Raw genomic sequence first — 19,428 nt, 5'->3', positions numbered from 1 at the left:
GCAACTGCTCCGCTGTAGTGCTTAGTGAAGATGATACCTAAACTAATAGGAGAGCTTCTCCCATTGGTGTGGGGACTACACCTCCCTGAGAGATGATAGCTATGTCAATGGAAGAGACCTTCCCATCAACCGATTGCTTTCTACACTAGGGATTAGGTTGGTATAACTACGTCGCTCAAGGGGGTGGATTTTGCATACCCCTGAGCGACATAGTTATCCTGACATAAGTTGGTATAATAGTAAAAGCCTCAGATTTGATCTCTGGAAACATGTGACCATGTAAGCCTCTTTGTCCTGGAATGGTGATTAAGATAGCCAATCTGATTAGCTTTGGGAGAAAAGTAAAAATTTAGCTATGATAAGAAAATCATTTATTTTTATTTAAAATATACTCGTTTTTTGATTTCCAATATAACTTGTTTTTTAAAGAATTTGGTTGTGAGTTTGCAATATCCAATTCTACCCTATAAGTAAAACACCCAGAAATATTCCAAAAGAGAAGGGCTCTGGAGTCTGGGGCACTCTGGTCCCAGGATAAGGACGAAAAGATCCTTTTCCAGTAGAACAAAAGGCAGAAATGGGCACCCATGCAGGAAATGTCCAAGAAACCAAAGAGCAGACCAGGAGGGTGGAAGAGCCAGTGGATAACAAGGATATATTCTTGAAGTCTGCTTTGCCACCACCCGTCATTTATACTTGTCCAATGTAAATGCAAAGTGTCTGTGAAACACTGCCATTCTGATTTGGTAGCATTTTACATTCATTTTGCACACATACTATTGATTTCACCAATTGCAAGTGTTGGCTCTCCTCCTATTCTGTGTCTGAAATAATATTCTATAAATTACAAGTTTCCCTGCCATTTAACTTTCTTTGGCCCAAATTAATTGACTTTTATGTACTTTTTGCTATCTGATCAGTTTTGATTTGAAATAATAATAATTTAATGGGGTAATTAAATTGGAAGGCAAGGAATGGGCATTGTAACGGTTATCTGCGGAGAAGTGCAAAAATGTATTTTCCTTTATTCAGATCATGAAAAATTCCTACAAATTGAAGTATTTCCCTGAGATCTATACTCAGAGGACTCATGTTTGTTTGACATGTTTTAGGATCCTCCCAGTTTCTTGTGGCTCTCCTTTTTAAATGCCCTACATCATGGTGACCTCCTTTTCCTCAGGAGCCCTTCAGATCTCACTGTCAAGTAGTGGGGAGGGTCACAGCACGGTGAGGCATTTTTTTCCTTGTGGTACACACTGAGTGCATGCTGTTTCTGCATGTAAGAGGGACCAAGCTCAAGACTGTAAATGTGGATCCTATGCATTACAAGTGCTACTAGACTGTCCGGCTAGCACCAAGAGACTAATTTATGTTAACTTTTGCCCATTCCTTTAGTTGATCCGTCTTTGTTTAAATAGCCCAAAGCCACATATGCATCATATCTAAACGTTTCTAAAGCATCTCATTATTATTGAGCACAGAAATATATTAATGATGCAGGAAAGAGGCCCCTGGCTAGATCTCACACATCTACTTTCCTTTTGTCTATGTAAAATTGAAATGAACCTACGTTATATCCTAATCTCTGAAAGTTGTTTTACATGGTCATTAGAGACCAGATTGTGAAGTAGATTGACAATATGCTTATGAAATATAAAAAACATATCTCGGACACCTCTTTTTTAAAGGGAGGGCTTTTATCCTTCAAATGGGACTGGATATATAGGAAATTCCTCAAAGGAGTCATCCTTTGATCAGCAAATAAAATCATGTAAGTGCTCAAGATATCATAACTCAAAAGCTCCATTTGCTTTCTGCAGTCAATAATCTTTTAATGTTCATTATTCTTTGTTTTGAAAAGTGATATCTCTTTTTGCAGCCACGAGTGCTTAAAAAAAAAAAAGAGTTCCATATTCCTGCTGCATATGAAAGCATTTCTAACAAAGCAAGGCAGTGCTTACAGGACACTTGAGGGGTGCCCATTTTCAGTGATGTAAATGCATTTGATTATAAGAATTCTCATAATGATCAGAAGATCACATAATGAATTTAGTACTCTCTACATTTGGGTCCAGATTTTGCCACCCCCTTAAACTGGCTAGCACAAAGAACCTTTCCTCTTGCACAGTTGCAGGCTTTGCACTCTGGCAGAGCAAAGGAAGTGCCAAGGTAGCACTAGCCTCACCTTCTTTCTTCACTAGTCAAGAGAACTAGCACCCACAGGAGAAAGCACAGTGCATTCTCTTCAACAGCAGTTCAGTGGTCTTGCTCCTCTGAAATCTGGGGCACATTGTATCTTCCTGAAGCAAGATGCCCTCTGGAACACCTACTGAGGGAGTATGCCTGTGCATCACCTCCAGCACTGGTAGCCATACCCAGGATGAATAAAGCTTGTTACTCAGGAAATCTGGTGTGCTTTCCCTATCTTCTCCCATGTGTAGCAAGGGGAAACCATTCTTTTTAATTCCTGGTATCTTTGAGTAAGTTCATCATGCAATTAACTTTATCTCTGTCAGCCTGGATAATGGCATCTTCCCCTTGAGTTAGTGTTTAATGGCTATATTGATTCATAAGAAAAGGGCAATCAGATCGTGCAAATGCACTGACAACAATGGGTGAATTAGAAAGCTGCATCTCTTGAAGGTGGCTGGACTGTGACCTCATGAAGTTTGATGTCCAGTTCAAAATACTCCTGCCTTTCATCTTGAAATCTCCTGATTCACTTAGATAATCTTAGGCCTAGCTATTTGTAATAATCTCAGTCTGAAAAGCATTTCATTTCTAGTAGAAATTATATTTGCATTGAAAAATTCCTAAAACTGTTTCTATAGCACTCAGAAAATTCAGTCAAATGCAATGAGGTGTAAGGAGAAAAATCTGCTTTCAGTTATACCAGTTACATCTAAAAGTGACTTTCATTGAAGAGAGAAATCAGCATAAATACTTTGGATTTATACTGTTTGTGTCCCATCTGAAACCTAAACTGCAAGCTCTGTGGGGCAGAGATTGTCTTCTGTACAATGTGTCTGTACAGTGCCTCACATGCTGATCTCTGATTATGCTTCATAAGAGATATCATAATGCAAGTGCTAATGAAAGTTGAACATGCTTCAGAGGATTCATCATTCATGGGCATCTTTGGGCCAAACTCAGTGGTGATAGAGAGTTTTATGTATTATACGTGATATGATAAGTGACAATATAGTGTGCCAATTTGGCACTGAGTGGGTGTGCAAACCATGTGTAATTTACATAGTGAGGGAAGATAGCAATAACATCAGCTAATAGGAATTGACTTGGATAAGGTTGCAGCTGGTTATATTGTACTAGGACTAAATCTGGTCCCTACAAAAAAAAGGGTGGGGGGAAGGGTGTTACTCTTTTTCCTGGCCACCAAATGCCAATTTTATGCATATTACACTATCCAACTCCTTTCTCTTGATCAACTTACACCGACTTGATATCGTCTTTTAACTTGACCCACTGTGAATCAACATAGAAGCACTTTATTGTACTGACATAAATTTGCCTAAAAATGTGTTTCCTAATAGGAAAACACACAGGGCCGCCCAGAGGAGGGGGGCAAGAGGGGCAATTTGCCCCAGGCTCCGCAGGGGCCCCCACAAGTTTTTCGGGGCCCCTAGAGCGGGGTCCTTCACTCACTCCAGGGGGCCCGGAAAACTCTTGCGGGGCTGGGCCCTGGAGCTTCTTCCGCTCCCGGTCTTTGCCGGCGGGGGGGTCCTTCCGCTCCAGGGCGGAAGGACCCCCCACCAGTGAATTACCGCCGAAGCGGGACCTGCCGCTGAAGTGCAACCCGGTCTTCGGCGGTAATTCGGTGGCGGGGGGCCCTTCCGTTCCGGGACCCACTGCCGAAGTGCCCTGAAGACCCGCGGCGGGGGCCCCCCGCCGCCAAACAGGGCCAGCTCTAGACATTTCCCCACGCAGGGGGCCCCCTGCTGCATGCCGGTCCCGCGGCTCCAGTAGACCTCCCACAGGCACGCCTGCGGATGCTCCACCGGAGCCGCGGGACCAGCGGACCCTCCGCAGGCACACCTGTGGGAGGTCCACCGGAGCCGCCTGCCGCCGACGGCCCCAGGCCCCTGGAATCCTCTGGGTGGCCCTGAAAACACAAGGCAATTGCTTGTATATGTTTGCATTAACGATGGATAAGTATCTAACTAGCCCGTACTGCTATTCTAAGGAGCCTATAAGACATCTATATAATTTAGCAGGAGGAGGGAGGTTTTTGTGTGTGTATTGACGTATACACTTCATTTCCTTGTTTTGGGATGATCACTAACTAACTGATGAAGATACGTTGTAAATTCTGATTTCCAGAAAAAGGTTTCTCCTGTTTATAAAAATAAAACTATCTTTGTTGAGGTAACTCTATAAATGTAATAGGAAAGACGGTCTCAACCTCTTTTATTCTTACTTCTTTACATGTTCAGGTTAAAACAATCCCATAATATTTCTTGACTACTGGTGCCAACTCATTTTTCTCTTTGTGCTTCAGAGCTGCTGCAGATGTCACAGATCAATTGTCAGTGTGGAAGCAATCTGTCATTTTTACTTTGTATGTGCCTTTGCGTTCAACAGCAAGATTGTTGCACAGTGTATTGAAAATGGCCGGCGATTAAACACCAAAATCATTCACCTAAAAAATAAAAAACTCACATCAAATTTCACATGTTCCACAATAGATTGGGCATTTTCTGTGTTATCCAGGAATGCTGTTTTACGTTGGAAATAAGCTTTTACATAAAAACTGAATCAGGGCATTTCCAAGGAAGCTTGGGCATGCCTCTGCTCAACCCGCACCCCGTATTCAGAGGCTGCACTGACTTGCTCCAGACCTCCTCACAATGTGTGTGTGAATTGTTCCACTTAAGGACGAGACTTAGGAGCTAATAGAACAATACAGGGAAAATGGCATATGAAAAAACTGAGTCAAGGAGAGATTGAAAAGACTGGAATTGTGTATGTTAAAAAGGAGACAAATAAGAGGGGGCTTGACAAAATTGTACCAAATAGTGTATGGTAAAGAGCAGGTAGATTGAGAGCTTCTGTTCTCCGCATCTCAGAACATAAGAACAAGGGGAAATTTAATGAAATTAAAAGTTGCAAATTCAAAATTGAGTAAAACAAATATTTTTTCACACTCATTGCCACAGGGGACTCTGGAACTCATTCCCACAGGAGATCACTGAGGCAAGGAACTTTGCAAGATTTGGAAGGAATTGGACACTTTTATGGATAAGAAAACTAACAGAGACATAATAGTTAATGCTGACAAAAGTTTTGGAAGAGATACTAAACCTGGTGTTTCAGGTTTTAGCTAATCTCTAAATATTAGAGATCAAGATGAGGCCTAATGTAGGGGACAGCTCCCACATCTGCCTACTGCAGGATTCTTTTGCCCCTATCAGCACATTCCTCACTCTCTAGTTATCACTTAGCTAAGCAATACATTTTGTGTTCATTTAAAGCAAAATCCTGCTCAGCTTGTTCATACAAATAATCCCATTGACTTCACTGGAACTACTTGAGCAATTAAACCATTAGGATTGGCCCTTTAATCTTTCCCCATAAATCAGACCCTCCAGTATTTTAACATTTTTTGTTAGTGCCTCCAAGTTTCTAGTTCTCTCTGGCACTAAAGCAGCCCTTACAGAACACAGATCCAGGTGTGATCTCACCAGCTGCATAGGTATGGATTTTAACTTCCCTGCCTAATAATCTCATCTCTGTGTAGGGTTGCCAGGCACCCGGTTTTCAACTGTTGTTCTGGTTGAAAAGGAACTCTGGCCACACCGCAGATCAGGCCATTAAAAGTCCAGTCAGTAGTGCAGCAGGGGCCAGGGGCTAAGGCAGGCTCCCCACCTGCCCTAGCTATGCGTGGCTCCCAGAAGTGGCTGCCAGGTCCCTGCAGCCCTAGATGCATGGGCGGCCAGGGAGGTTCTGCAGCTCCCATTGACCAGGAACTGCCCGTGCATCTAGGGGCTGCAGGAACCTAGCAATTGCTTCTCAGGAGCTGCAGTAAGCGCCACCGGGACCCTGCATCCAAACCCTCTCCCACACCCAACACCCTTCCCCAGACCGGAGTCCCCTCCTTCACCTCAAATTCCTCATCCCTGGCCCCACTCCAGAGTTCACACCCTCAGCCAAAGCCCACACCCCCTCTTGCACCCCAGCCCCACCAGAGAGCCTCACTCCATCCTGCATCCCAAACCCCTGCCCCAGCCCAGTGAAAGTGAGTGAGGGTGGGGGAGAGAGAGCAAGGGCAGGAGGCATGGACTTGGAGAAGGGGCGACACAGGGGCAGGGCCTCAGGGAAGGGGCAGGGCAGGGATGTTCGGTTTTGTGTGATTAGAAAGCTGGAAACCCTATCTCTGTGTCTGCAACCTGGAAATTCATTGGACTTTTTTGCTGCTATGTCTCACTGTAAATATATATTAAGATTGCTGATGTTCTTAGATCTTTTTTCATCATTACCTCTTTCCTGGTTTCTCCCTCTCATTGCACATCTGGGGATGCGGGGTGTAAATTATGATGCAAATGCTTTCCAGTGTAATACAGAAATAAGTCATAAAATGTATGTGTAAGACAGCTCACCCAGCAGAAGGCCAAAAACAGTATTAAATTCACAGATCACAAATCTTACCCCAAAAAAGTAATATTCAAACAACGACCACACTAATTCTTCCAAGAGAGGAACTTTAGAAAAGCCAGGTTAAAAATTACGCTAACTGTGGAAGTATGCTGAACAAGTTCAATATTTACATGTTGTTAGGTAGAAATGGGACCTATTGCCTGTGTATTAGGATTATGCTTGCCCATGAGGTTTCACTGTCACATTCACCATATGCTTCATTGCTCACTGCTGTTCTTTGGGATGAAGACAGCTGGTGAAATATAATAAATTAGTTATAACGCAGATAACCTGTCTTAGTTTAATGTCCTTATCTAGATTTCACCCACTTCATTTCATCCCAGTAGCCCTATTTCTAATGCTTTCCAACACTGTGACCACTTGCATCTACCTTTTCCAGCACCATCATTAATTTGAGCCATTGTTTAAGCTTTGCAGATACTGTCGTAATTTCCAAATACTGTGTTCATCTCCATCTGTGAGAGGACAGCTATATTCTGAAAAGCTGCCCTCTTACCTGGCATTTGAAAAGTGTTTTTGTTTGGTTTTGCTTCTCAACAAGTAGATACAAATCTGATAGGAGATAAGTTTGATGATGGAACAGTACAACCATGCATCAACTCTCAGAATCTGGACTGTCTCTTCATTCTCATTTTCTCAAATAAACTCTTTTATTAAAGTCTGTTTTTATTATAGTCTATTCTGATTTTTATGACTAGTTGTTCTAGCGTTTACTGAGAAGTATGGCTTAAGAGAAATTGATGAGACAGGCATTCCATTGTTTCAAAGAGAAGTGTAAATATTCATAATTGATTAAAATTATAAATCAAGATATTTGTAATTATTGATTAAAGAGAAATGTTTTATGTTTTTCTAGATCATTCAGTATTGTTTCAGTCATTCCTGGACAGCCATTTCAGTCAGGTAACCTTAATGATTACTGTCTAGAATCTAGTTACCTGGGCATACAATCCACTAAAGAATGACCACCAGACCTACATGTTAGCACCACACCTTGAACAGTTATGTTTTTGAGCCCCAGATTCAGATTTACACTCAGGACCCCTTCCCAGTTTTGCAGTTTTCCTTCCATCTCAAGGAACCAAGACATGGCACAAGCAGGATTAGGCAGAAAAATAATAACCTGATTTCTGAACAATATGTAAGGAAGTATAATGATGAACTTTCCAGTTTTATAATTCAACATTGTAAATGTATTTCCTCTTTATTCAAACACTTTACACATTAACCTGTCATTTGCCCATTCCCACTCATTGTAACCAGTTTAAGATTGGTATGTCTATGTGTTACCACAAGTGCCCTTTAAGTAAAGTAACAATAGTCAGTGCAGTGACAAACATGAACTCTTTGTCCTGTGTCTAGATTTTGGTCACCAATGTCCACTCAGCCCACCACTAATACCACAACACCTTCTATAGTCAAACATTTGGTGGTCTGGTCTGTGAGGTCTTTGGCATCTCTTGAATCTGATGGCACTATCTATGGTCCCTGTTCTTTTAAACTTCTTTAACTCAAGGGCAAGAGCCTCCTCAAATTTCCACCAGAACTGGAGCTATTTAAATAAGTGGTAGAGTCAAACTGGGCTCCTACTGAAGGGTTTTCTTCCCCAGCACTCACTCTTTTTCCTATTTCATCTGTGATTACCAATGATAAAAAGAAAATGGGAAAGTAGCAGTTTTCTCCTGGCTCCACCTTCCCCTCTCATGTGGTAACCCTCTCATTCTTGCTCAGCAGAAGTTACAATGGCTAGCAGCTTCTTAGTCAGCCTCTCCTCTCTAACTGTAGCATAACCTCATACTATCTGGAAAAAACTGAATAGTCACTCAGGCCTATTGCTTTGCTTATCATGTGACTTCTCTATAGCAGGAGGATTCTTTGCCTAGTGTCTGGCTTACCTGGGTCACCTTTACAAAAACCTGCAAAATGCAAACCCTTGCTGTTAAGAGTAGATTTATTAGACCTTATCTACACACACAAGTTATACTGCTAACTATAGTGGTATAGTACAACTCCGCTAGTGTGGGCACAATTATATCAGTGTAAAAGTGCTATAACTACTCCTGTATGGGAAAGGGCATGAGTTATACTGGTATAAGGCACTATTGTAGCCGTATAATTGCATCCACCCTAGGAGTTGTACTGGTCTAACTATTTCAGTAACAAATCACTCCTCTGCCAAAACAGTACAAACTAGTGATTGGATCTGGCATTAGTGCAGCCCCTTTCGACTCAGTTGGGTTGGATTTAAAAATTCCGATTGTTTATGGTATGATAGTGATCACAAAATAAATAGTTTTCTACCACTCTGCAAACTGTTACTTTTCTGTTCCTTAAAATACCAAAAAGCAAGAGATTTCTCCTGGTCAGGATTCTCCCTTTTGTAGTCTCTCCTGGATGCACCTGATGCTTTGTCAAACTCTCTGTTGTAGGATGGGATTAGAGTCAAACCAGAAGCAAACCTGATTCATCCTGTTGACATTAGTTCACTGCTCCTCTGATGTTCTTTCAGCATAATTTTTGTCCTGCTTTTTAGATCTGTACTTTTGCTGGTTCTGTCTATTTCAAACCACTACCCTTCAATATACTCTCACTGCATTTAAAGTTTACTACAGGAATATGGATAAAATATCACTGTAGATTAAAATATTTTAGTCTGTTTTGGTTTAAAGGTATTTCTTAGTCTTTGCATTTTAGAAATATTTATATGTACAGAATTTCCTGCTTGACTAATATTTGTAGCTTGTTTTAATCATATATATTTTAATCCTTATTCCCATTTAAGTAGTCATATTACTGTCAGATAGTAAAACTATATCCAACAGTAAATCTAAAATTAGTGTTGAAAGATCAAAAGTATAATGTGCTGCTGCTCAGTGGAAGAGTCTGTCGAAGAATTTCTTGGTTCAGTGTGTTACTTTCTTAAATCCCCACTGAATCAGTGAAGAGTCCAGAGTTCAAATGATTACATGGGGTGAAAAAATCATCCCTCATTCCTGCTATCAGCTTTATCCCATGGAGAACCAGCCCATGGGCACTAACGTGTACAAATCTGAACATCACTCTGAGTACTCAGACATACACAACAAACTGTGCTAACTCCTTTCATCTTCACTGTAATCAAGGGTTCTCATTTTAGTATGAGGAACGTTTTCAATCCTTGCTTCCCTGATGAAATAAAATAAAACTGTTGCTATGGATACCCATCTTAGTATGAGAAAGAGTTTGTGCTGATAGCGAGCTTTGCAAGTGAACACTATTTTGCAATTGTCTTTGGTTTTTAAGTAGCACAGTCTTTATTTTACATTTTTCTCCAATAAAGCACAATATTGCCATTAACAAATTAATCTTGATTTCTTTTTTTTTTATTCCTTCTGTAGCTGTAACTTATACAAGTTACAAAAAAACGCCACCACCGGTACCCCCACGTACCACTTCCAAGCCACTCATCTCAATTACAGCACAGAGCAGCACAGAATCCACCCAGGATGCATATCATGATAGCCGGACTCAAAGGATTTCCCCATGGCCTCAAGATGGTCGAGGGATGTACAACTCTACAGACAGTTTGGACAGTAACAAGGCCATGAATCTTGCCATGGAAACTGCGGCTGCACAGCGCCATGCTTCTGAGAGTCAAATCACTTCAGTACGAACCAGTGACAAGGCCATTTTAGTGACAAAAGCTGAGGAGTTTCTGAAGAGTCGACGGTCCTCTATAGGGATTCAGGTAGCCTATCATTAACATCTGTTCTGTGATGAATTGCTTGCCTTGGTTCTGTAAATAGCATAGAATGAGTCATTCAGCTTCACTGACTCTAATAATCTAACAAACAACCCTTGGCTGCTTAGCATTAATTGTAATTCGCATCATACCAAAGTGGCTGTGCAGAAACCTGGAAGTGAAATGAATGAATAAATCTCTAGGGAGGTTACCTGTCATTAACACTTGATATGAAAAGTATATTGAAGAACTACAGGTGAACAGCATGTTCATCTCTTTCACTCTTTGAGTTCATAGTCTTTTTTATAGAAGTATGTCAGCTTTAGAATCCTGGACTGCATTTTTTCATTATCTTTCTTTTCTGACCATTGGGGATGGGTGCTGATGCTTCTTCTGTGTTTATTGTTTGGCTGGATGGTGGTTTGATTTTGGAGTTTTTTAATTATTATTTAAAAATAACTTCTCCAACTCACCAAAAGCAAACCAGGACTGGGAGTTTGTAGGGGATAAAAATATAAAAATTGTGTCAGTATAGCTGGACAGGGAATTGTAAACTGGTCAGTAATTATGTAGAATGCATAAGAAAGTCCTTTGAGTACATTTGTGTGACACACAAAATATATTTTTTGGCTTACAAAATGTCTGTCATTCTATGGAACATACTGTCACACTAGTTTCAGTTGAATGAAATATGAATGATGATCTAGAATGCAAATTTTAAATCATATTTCTTCTGCTGACTGGCAGACACTAGGTGCTGGTTGTCATTTAGTTATATCTCTAGCAAATGTTGATTCTTAATAAATATACTGCAGGTTACCCTGCAAACAATTTAGGATCCTTTGAGGATGAAGGAGCAGGCTCTGTGCCTGCAAACACTTAGGCATATACTTAACTTTAAGCATGCAAATGTTCCCATTAACTGCAGTGGGACTACTCATCTGTTTAAATTCCTCAGCCTTTCATTACACACAAAGTAATTGCCATGGGTTTTTACACCACTCCTGGAATAAGGGTACGCATGGCAATGACAATACTGCTACTGCAGCATCATTCCAGAGGACAATGCAATGGAATCTAGTAAATCGAAACATCCCTGTGGATGTCCTGTTGTCGCCATTAAGAGGCAAGCCCGTTAAGTGGATCTGCTGTTCTTTTTATCCAGCAGTTCTTCCATTGCCATTAGGCTTAAATATGTTCCCTGAAAAACGTACTGATTAACCAATCAAGATGAAGAACTTCCATAACTGACATCACAGTATGATAACATGTCGGTGTTACACAGCTTAGGTGTTGGACCTAAGAAAATGCACAGGATTTGGGTAACATTGCCTGCTCACCTCTCAGTGTAAAGGTTATTTGCCACAGCTGGTTATAGTAAAGAGTAGAATCCAATTTGACACTAGCAGCAAAATACTCACGTATCACTTTTCAAATGTTTTAGGAAGGTATTAAGTCTTGCCACTATCCGTTACACTGGTGCATCCTCTGGGGTTGTGTAAAAAGGGGGTTTAGTGGATAATGATGGAAAGCTGAAAAGAGCAGTGAGTAATTTTGGTACGTTTAGACCTTTAACCCAGAATTCAGTGTTCAAACAGGAATGGTGTGTGTGGTTGTTCTTGTCTGTTCTTTTCAGCAGCTGGAACCAAAGGTATATCAATAGTGGCGCCTCCCCTCAACCCTTGTATTTGAACAATTAATTTGGAAGCTTTGATTACATCATTTCATACAGTCTCCTAGTACAGGTGATGACCAACATTTTTAGTAGGGTTCTGATGATTCTTTGTGTGCAGTATTTTTGGTAACGTGTGCTTGTAATCCCTTAATACATCCATGCAGCGATTTCTAGAGATACAATGGAATACCTACGGCAACACAGCATTTGGTGCTTGGCTTCTAATTCTGGTTTTCAAGTTTGATCACTGTAAATGACAAATGCTGTTTGTGAAAGGTCAAAGTCTAAAAAGGCTGAAGCATATATTTTCAGAAGTGCAGGTACCTCTTATGCATCTTTTGGAGGATTTTCTATATAAGATTAAAATTACAAAATTATCCCAGGACACAATATATTTGTACTGGTTATTTCTACAGTAGGTTCCAAATGTTACATCTGTGTGAAAAATATTCATTGGCAACATTTCTTAGCAGAAAATACATTTTGTCATATTCCTGTTGCTTTGTTTGCAATGAATAATAAAGCAGAGTAGAATAGTTTTATTTCAAAACACAGAAAAAAATTAGTTCATGCCTCAGAAATAAGACTAAACTACTTCAGTTTGGTTAACCTTCTGCATCAAAGCATCTCAGATAAGGTTGTTTTTTATTTACATATTACCTTGATAGACTGCATTACTAGCTTTCTCATTAGAATGCAATGCAGTGCTCTTACATTGCATCTGAATATATTTGCATTAATAATTTTTACATCTTCCAGGATGGATAATTAGTGCATTATTAATGTTGCTCTGATTTAACAAATTGGTTTGAAAATTATTTCTATTACGGTTCTAGACAATATGAGACAGTCTGAAACATAAGGCAAACTGCTACTATGAAAGTCTTGCAACCATACAGGTTGCGAAGATGATAGTTTACTAACATTAACACCAATCTAGCAATGCTGCTGCATGTGGAACTGTACAGTTCCTGCATGTGGAACAGCTACAGACCCCAGCCCTTTATAGGAAAAAGAAACATTTTCTGTCCTTAATCCTGCACCATTCAAGTCAGTGGGAGTTTTGTCATTGACTTCAATAGCCCTCTATTCCCCAAGATGGGCAAACTGTAAAATGGGTTAAAATTTAGACACTGTTCTATTATATGAATTGTAGTGAAGTCTTCAGTTTTGTCATTGCTGTAGTAAGAGTCCTGAAAGTACCAGAAAGTCATGAGAGTACAAGAAGCTACTTTGTTATAGAAACAAACCCAATGTACATCAAGACCAAATCATGATTGCATTATTGGAGGAAAGTTGTGATATGTAATACAGAAAATGGACTCTTTCCTTCATTTGTCATGTACAGGGCACCCTTCAAAATGGGTAATTTGTATTTATTTTTTGCAGGACCCTCTCTACAGATATTGTTACAAATCCAGAACCTATTTTGCTTTAGCCTGCATTAAAAACATTAATGGTGACCAGATACTCAACACAATCAATATTAACAACAGGGGGGAAGGAATGCAAGCCAAAATAGGAAAGGAATGGGCTAAAGATTATGTATATAAGTTGGATATATTCAAGTTGACAGGGTCTGATGAAATTCATCCTAGGGTACTTAAGGAGCTAGATGACGCAATCTCGAAACTGTTGGCATTTATCTTTGGGAACTCCTGGAGGTTGGGTGAGGTCCCAGAGGACTTAGCAGAGGTGACATGGGGGGGTACCACATGGGGTCACATGCTCTCCCAGATTTGCTGCTTTGCTTGTACTGAGCATGCTCACATAGACTGCTGAAGCTGCTGCTCTCGCTCTGCGCTCCCACTACTGGCGGGTATGGGTCATCTCTGGGATTGGGGAAGGGCAAGCAGTACTTGTCTTTAAAAGCAGCGAACAAAGAGAACCTGGGGAATTATAGAACAGTCATTTTAACTTAGATACCTGGAAAGATAATGGAACAAATCATTAAGCACCGAGTTTGTAAGCCGCTGGAGGATAATAAGATTATAAGGAATAGTCAGCATGGACTTGTTAAGAACAAATCATCCCAAACCAACTAGTTTCCTTCTTTGACAGGGTTACTGGCCTAGTGGATGGGGGGTAGCAGTAGATGTGATATATCTTGATTTTGGTAATACTCTTGACACTGTCCCGCATGACATTCTCATAAGCAAACTAGGGAAACATGACCTAGGTGAAATTACTGTAAGATGGGTGCAAAACTGGTTGAAAGGCCATGCTCGCAGAGCAGTTATCAATGTTTTGCTGTCAATCTGGAAGGATGTATCCTGCAGGGGTCTGTCCTGGGTCTGGTACTATTCACCATCCTCATTAATGACTTGGACAATGGAGTGGATAGTAGGAGTGGAGGAATGGAGTGGATAAAATTTGCCAATTGTCCCAGGATGGGAAGGTTACAAGCATGTTGGAAGACAGCACCTGTCAGGGATGGTCTAGGGATACTTAGTCCTGCTTCATCACAGGGAGATGGCCTAGATGATCTCTTGAGGTCACTTCCAGCCCTACATTTCTATGATGCTATGCCAATCCACTGTGTGATAGCTGTAGTATGAAGCTTCATGGGCTGCAGTGATACAGTTAGTCTCAGCCTGACTCCATGAGTTTTCTACATTATGACATGATGTAACTGAATACATGCCTTGGATGAGAGACAAAGTGGATTCCACTATTTTTGTATATATTACATGGAAAACATTAGAGATTATTAGAAATTTCTTGTTTTATTTTTCTCCTTTCTCTCATAGTAGCATTCTGTGAGACAAGAACCTATCAGGTGCCACTTCCCTGAGTCACAATCATGATACAGACATTTAATTATAAGACCTTACTGTGGTATCAACCTTTCTTGGGCAGCTCCAAAATGCAGATTTCTGCAACACTATCTTACAAGCAAGAGATGCATTCACAGCACCTCCCAAGTGGTAGTATTTGTACATATGCCCTTGCTATACTTTTTAAACAGGTATAGCAAACAGTCCTCTGAGTGCAGCCCTGTCACCATGGAGGTGAGCAAATTCAAAAAGTAATTGTAGATGGAGAATCATCATCCAGTGAAGGTGTTTCTATTGGCAGCACATAAAGATCTGTTCTTGGTCCAGTGCTGTTCAATATTGTTATCTATAATCTAGGAGGAAACGTGAAATTGTTGCTATTAAAGTTTGTGGATGAGACAAAAAATGGTGGAGTGGCAAATAATGATAAGGCCAGGTCAGTTCTACAGAGCTATCTGGATTTCATGATAAACTTGAACAACATGCATTTTAATACAGCTAAATCCAAGGTCATACATCCAGGAATAAAGAATGTTGGTCATGCGCAGAAGCTAGGGAACTGTATTTTGGAAAGAAGTGACTCAGAAAAGGAGTTAGGGGTCGTGGTGAATAACCAGCTGAACATGAGCTGCCAGTTTGAGGCTAAAGACTGGTCTAAACACAATTTTTGTACGTATAGAACTATTTCACTTCAAGTGTGATTATTTTTTTCTTTTCTTTTTTCTTTTTTTACTGAAACAGCGATAGTGGCACTAGCCCTAGTCATACAGTTATGCCTATATAAAGCATCTTTACCAGTATAACTGCATGCATGTAATGGGGTTGTACTGCTTTAACTATACAAGTATACTTAAAGCAGTACAAATTTTGTGTGTAGACTAAGCCTATGACAGCAAATGAAAACCTTGGATTTTCTTGGGGATGTTTACTAGAAGTACGGAGGTATTACTACATCTGTATATTCATTAGGAGACCGTTACTGAAATACTAATGTCCACACTTTTAAAAAGATGTAAACAAATTGGAAGGGATTCAGAAAAGATCTACATGAATTAGTGGAGGTCTGGAAAATCTGCCTTATAACAAAAGACTTATGAAGTTCAGTCAATTTAGTTCATCCAAGTAGAGCTTTAATGATGACTTGATCATGGTCTCTCCTACATGGAGAGAAAATTTCTGATAGTAGAGGACTCTTCAGTCTAGCAGACAAAGGCATAACAAGAGCCAGTAGTTGAAAACTCAATCCAAACACATTCAGACTAGAAATAAGATGCATATTTTTAATAGCGGGTATGTGTATACTGCAATCAAAAACCTGTGGCTTGCCTGTGTCAGCCAAATTGGGTTCATAGGGTTTGGGCTAAGGGCTGTATAATTGCAGCGTAGAAGGTTGGGCTCAGGCTCGGGCTGTCTCCCTCCCCATAGGATCCCATACCCAAACTCAAATGTTTGCATCAAGTCAGCTGACAGAGGCCAGCCATGGGTTCTTAACTGCAGTGTAGACATACCCAGTGCGGGTAATTAACCATTGCAACAACTTATCCTCTCTCCTTTGACATCTTTAAGATATGACTGGATGTCTTTCTAAAGGATTTGCTATAGCCCAACCAGAAGGAATGGGCTTGGTGCAGGAATCGCTTGGTGAATTGTATGACGTATGCTGTGCCTTCTGGCCCTAAAAATCTCTGAATCATAATCACTCATTGTACCACCCCCATACACACCTTGTCTGAGCAGGTAACCAGCGTTGGCCACACTAGTATTCCCACCTTCACCATCACTCCTCCTCACCCTCATCACACACACACACACTCACTATGTACTTGCAGAGCACTGGCTGTCAAATGATGATGCTAAATATGGGAGCAATGAGGGCAGAGCACAGTGAAGGATTTCCCTTATCCCCCACCAGCACATCCATTGTGAAGCAGCCATAATTTGACCCCGAAAGTTGTTCTATGCCCATATGTGCACATAAAACAATGGATGTAACCAATCAATGGACTCTCCTCATCCAATGGCTATTTCTTTCCTTGCTAAAAAGCTTAGCAGAAGTGGTTGTAGTTGAAACAAAATGACATTTTTTTTAAAAAACTTGTAATAGTTTCATCTTCTTTCACAAATTATCCTATTGATTTTCTTAATTGTCATTTAACATAATGAAAAGTTCACATTACTAAAGATCCAGGATGCTGTCATGCAGACTATTTGCTCATTTAGTTTGTTACAGAACAAATTTCATTTAGCCTCTGAATGCACAAAAGATAATGAAAATAGTTACCGTTCTGTTATGTATTAGAATTTGTTGTTGGTAATCTAATCTTAGTTTAATATGAATCCTGTTTTTAAAATTTTCTGAACTATTTCTTTTATCAGATAGAACTCACTTAAAAGAACCATGAAAGTTTCCAACCTGGTTCATGCATTCATCTGATAATTAGCACGTATTTTGTCACACAGCATATCCAGCAACCTGGACTTCCTGCTGGGAAGTACTATAGCAGTAAAATGCTACAAAACACAAAAATTATTCACAGATACAGTGAGAGATAATCCCTGATGTACAAGTGTTTTGAAAATTGAAACATATATGCATCTATTAGTTGTAAATATTCCTTAAGCTAACTAAAGCAGTGAAAGTTCTCACAGCAGTTTTACTTTAAGCTACTCTTCTACTTTGAAAAGTGACTATACACAAATGTGACTTTCTTATACATCATCTTAGTGTAAACGCTAATCCTTGTGTGTTTAGAGTCAGATTTGCTTGTTATTGTGTCAGAAGTAAGGTTTTCTTGCTTTTTACTCTTGTTAGCTCTGAAAGGCCAATAGAGGTAAGGGAGAGTGAGCTGAACTCTTTTCCATCAACAGAAATGTTTATTAAATTCTAATTGCACACAGAGCCTAGGGTGACCAAGTGTCCCGATTTTATAGGGACAGTCCCGATATTTGGTGCTTTTTCTTATATAGGCTCCTATTGCCTCCCACCCTCTGTCCCAATTTTTCACACTGGCTGTCTGGTCACCCTAACAGAGCCAAGCAGTTATATCAGGGCAAAGCCACTGAGGGCAATGAGGTTGCATAGGGTCAGGAGAGGCATAATGTGGCCTGCAAAATGTTTATTGCTGGTGATGAAGAGGGAAAAGGGAAGAGCCCAGCTTTGCTTTCAGGTGGTAGGTTGAGGTCTGTTTTCTTCTAAACTGAGCATATTTGGTTGGGAATTCATTGAGAGACAGTAAATCTGAAACCCCACTATGCTATTTTCACAAAGTCAATGTTCAGAGCAGACAAATTATGCTGAAATAAACGGTGCCATCTATTGGCTAAACATTAATAGCTAAAAGAGTTGAACAAATAATTTGCAAAAAATACTTTAGTCAATTAATGTATCTTTTTTCAGTTCGCCGAGTGGCTGCAAAACAAATCAAGCTATACTCTAATTTATACTCTGCATTTATTCAGCTTTGTGAGATTCCTTTCTAACTGTTCTCAGTCTGCTTTCAACGTAACTATCTTGAGTAATTTTGCATTGTCTGCAAATTTTGCGATCTCATTGTTTACCCTTATTTCAAGATAATTTATGAATAGGGTGAACAGCACTGGTCCCAGTACAGATCTCTGGGGGACACCACTATTTACCTCTCTGCACTCTGAAAATTTACCATTTATTCCTACCCTTTGTCTCCTGCCTTTTAACGAGATATTGATCCATGAGAGGACCTTTCCTCTTATCCCATGACTGCTTACTTTGCTTAAGAGCCTGTCGTGAGGGACCTTGTCAAAGGCTTTCTGAAAGTCCTCATATGCTTGTAAAATTTTGGATGACACCAACCTTGGTTGCAAGCACACTGGAGAAGCTTGCATGCTCATTTTTATCAGGGATGGTCTAGATATACTTGGTCCTGCCTCAGCACAGGCAGATGGACTAGATAATTCTCAAGGTCCCTTCCAGCCCTACATTTCTATGATTCTGTTATTTTAACTACATTAAAAGGGTGGAGTTTAGCACACAATCCTCTCCTCCGCATCTCCAATTTCCTAGTTTAGGTGGCACCCCACATAGTGTGCTGATTTTGTGAATCTCATTTTAGGCACCTGTCTCTCCCTGTTCATCAAATGTGCAGCGTATGTGCCTAACTCAGGCTTTGTGGATACGAGTGTTGTTCCAGTGATTTTCTGGGTGCCTAAAAGTTAGGCGTTGTGATGCTCAGTGTTGCGACACCTAAGTCATTTTGTGGAGCTGGAGCTCTATGACTGTCTTTCACCATATATCATCTTGCTGATGGCATGGCCAGGGTTTCATAGACTCATAGACTCTAGGACTGGAAGGGACTTCGAGAGGTCATCGAGTCCAGTCCCCTGCCCTCATGGCAGGACCAAATACTGTCTAGACCATCCCTAATAGACATTTATCTAACCTACTCTTAAATATCTCCAGAGATGGAGATTCCACAACTTCCCTAGGCAATCTATTCCAGTGTTTAACTACCCTGACAGTTAGGAACTTTTTCCTAATGTCCAACCTAAATCTCCCTTGCTGCAGTTTAAGCCCATTGCTTCTTGTTCTATCATTGGAGGCTAAGGTG

General features: G+C 40.4%; 1 protein-coding gene across 7 annotated transcripts in view; it reads left to right on the top strand.

Annotated features, from left to right (window-relative positions):
• The window catches only part of DLGAP2 (DLG associated protein 2), a 688,475-nt gene that overhangs the window by 621,833 nt on the left and 47,214 nt on the right, over positions 1 to 19,428 (top strand). For all 7 annotated transcript variants that reach the window (XM_050950699.1, XM_050950698.1, XM_050950697.1 and 4 more), the window contains one exon: positions 10,050 to 10,399. In XM_050950699.1, the coding sequence (XP_050806656.1) occupies positions 10,050 to 10,399 (350 nt within the window). The remainder of the gene's footprint in view (positions 1 to 10,049; positions 10,400 to 19,428) is intronic.

Source organism: Gopherus flavomarginatus, chromosome 4 (genome assembly GCF_025201925.1).
Source record: "Gopherus flavomarginatus isolate rGopFla2 chromosome 4, rGopFla2.mat.asm, whole genome shotgun sequence".
Classification (NCBI taxonomy): domain Eukaryota; kingdom Metazoa; phylum Chordata; order Testudines; family Testudinidae; genus Gopherus; species Gopherus flavomarginatus.
The sequence above is the reverse complement of the archived record's forward strand: the minus strand, read 5'-3'. Positions and strand labels throughout refer to the sequence as shown.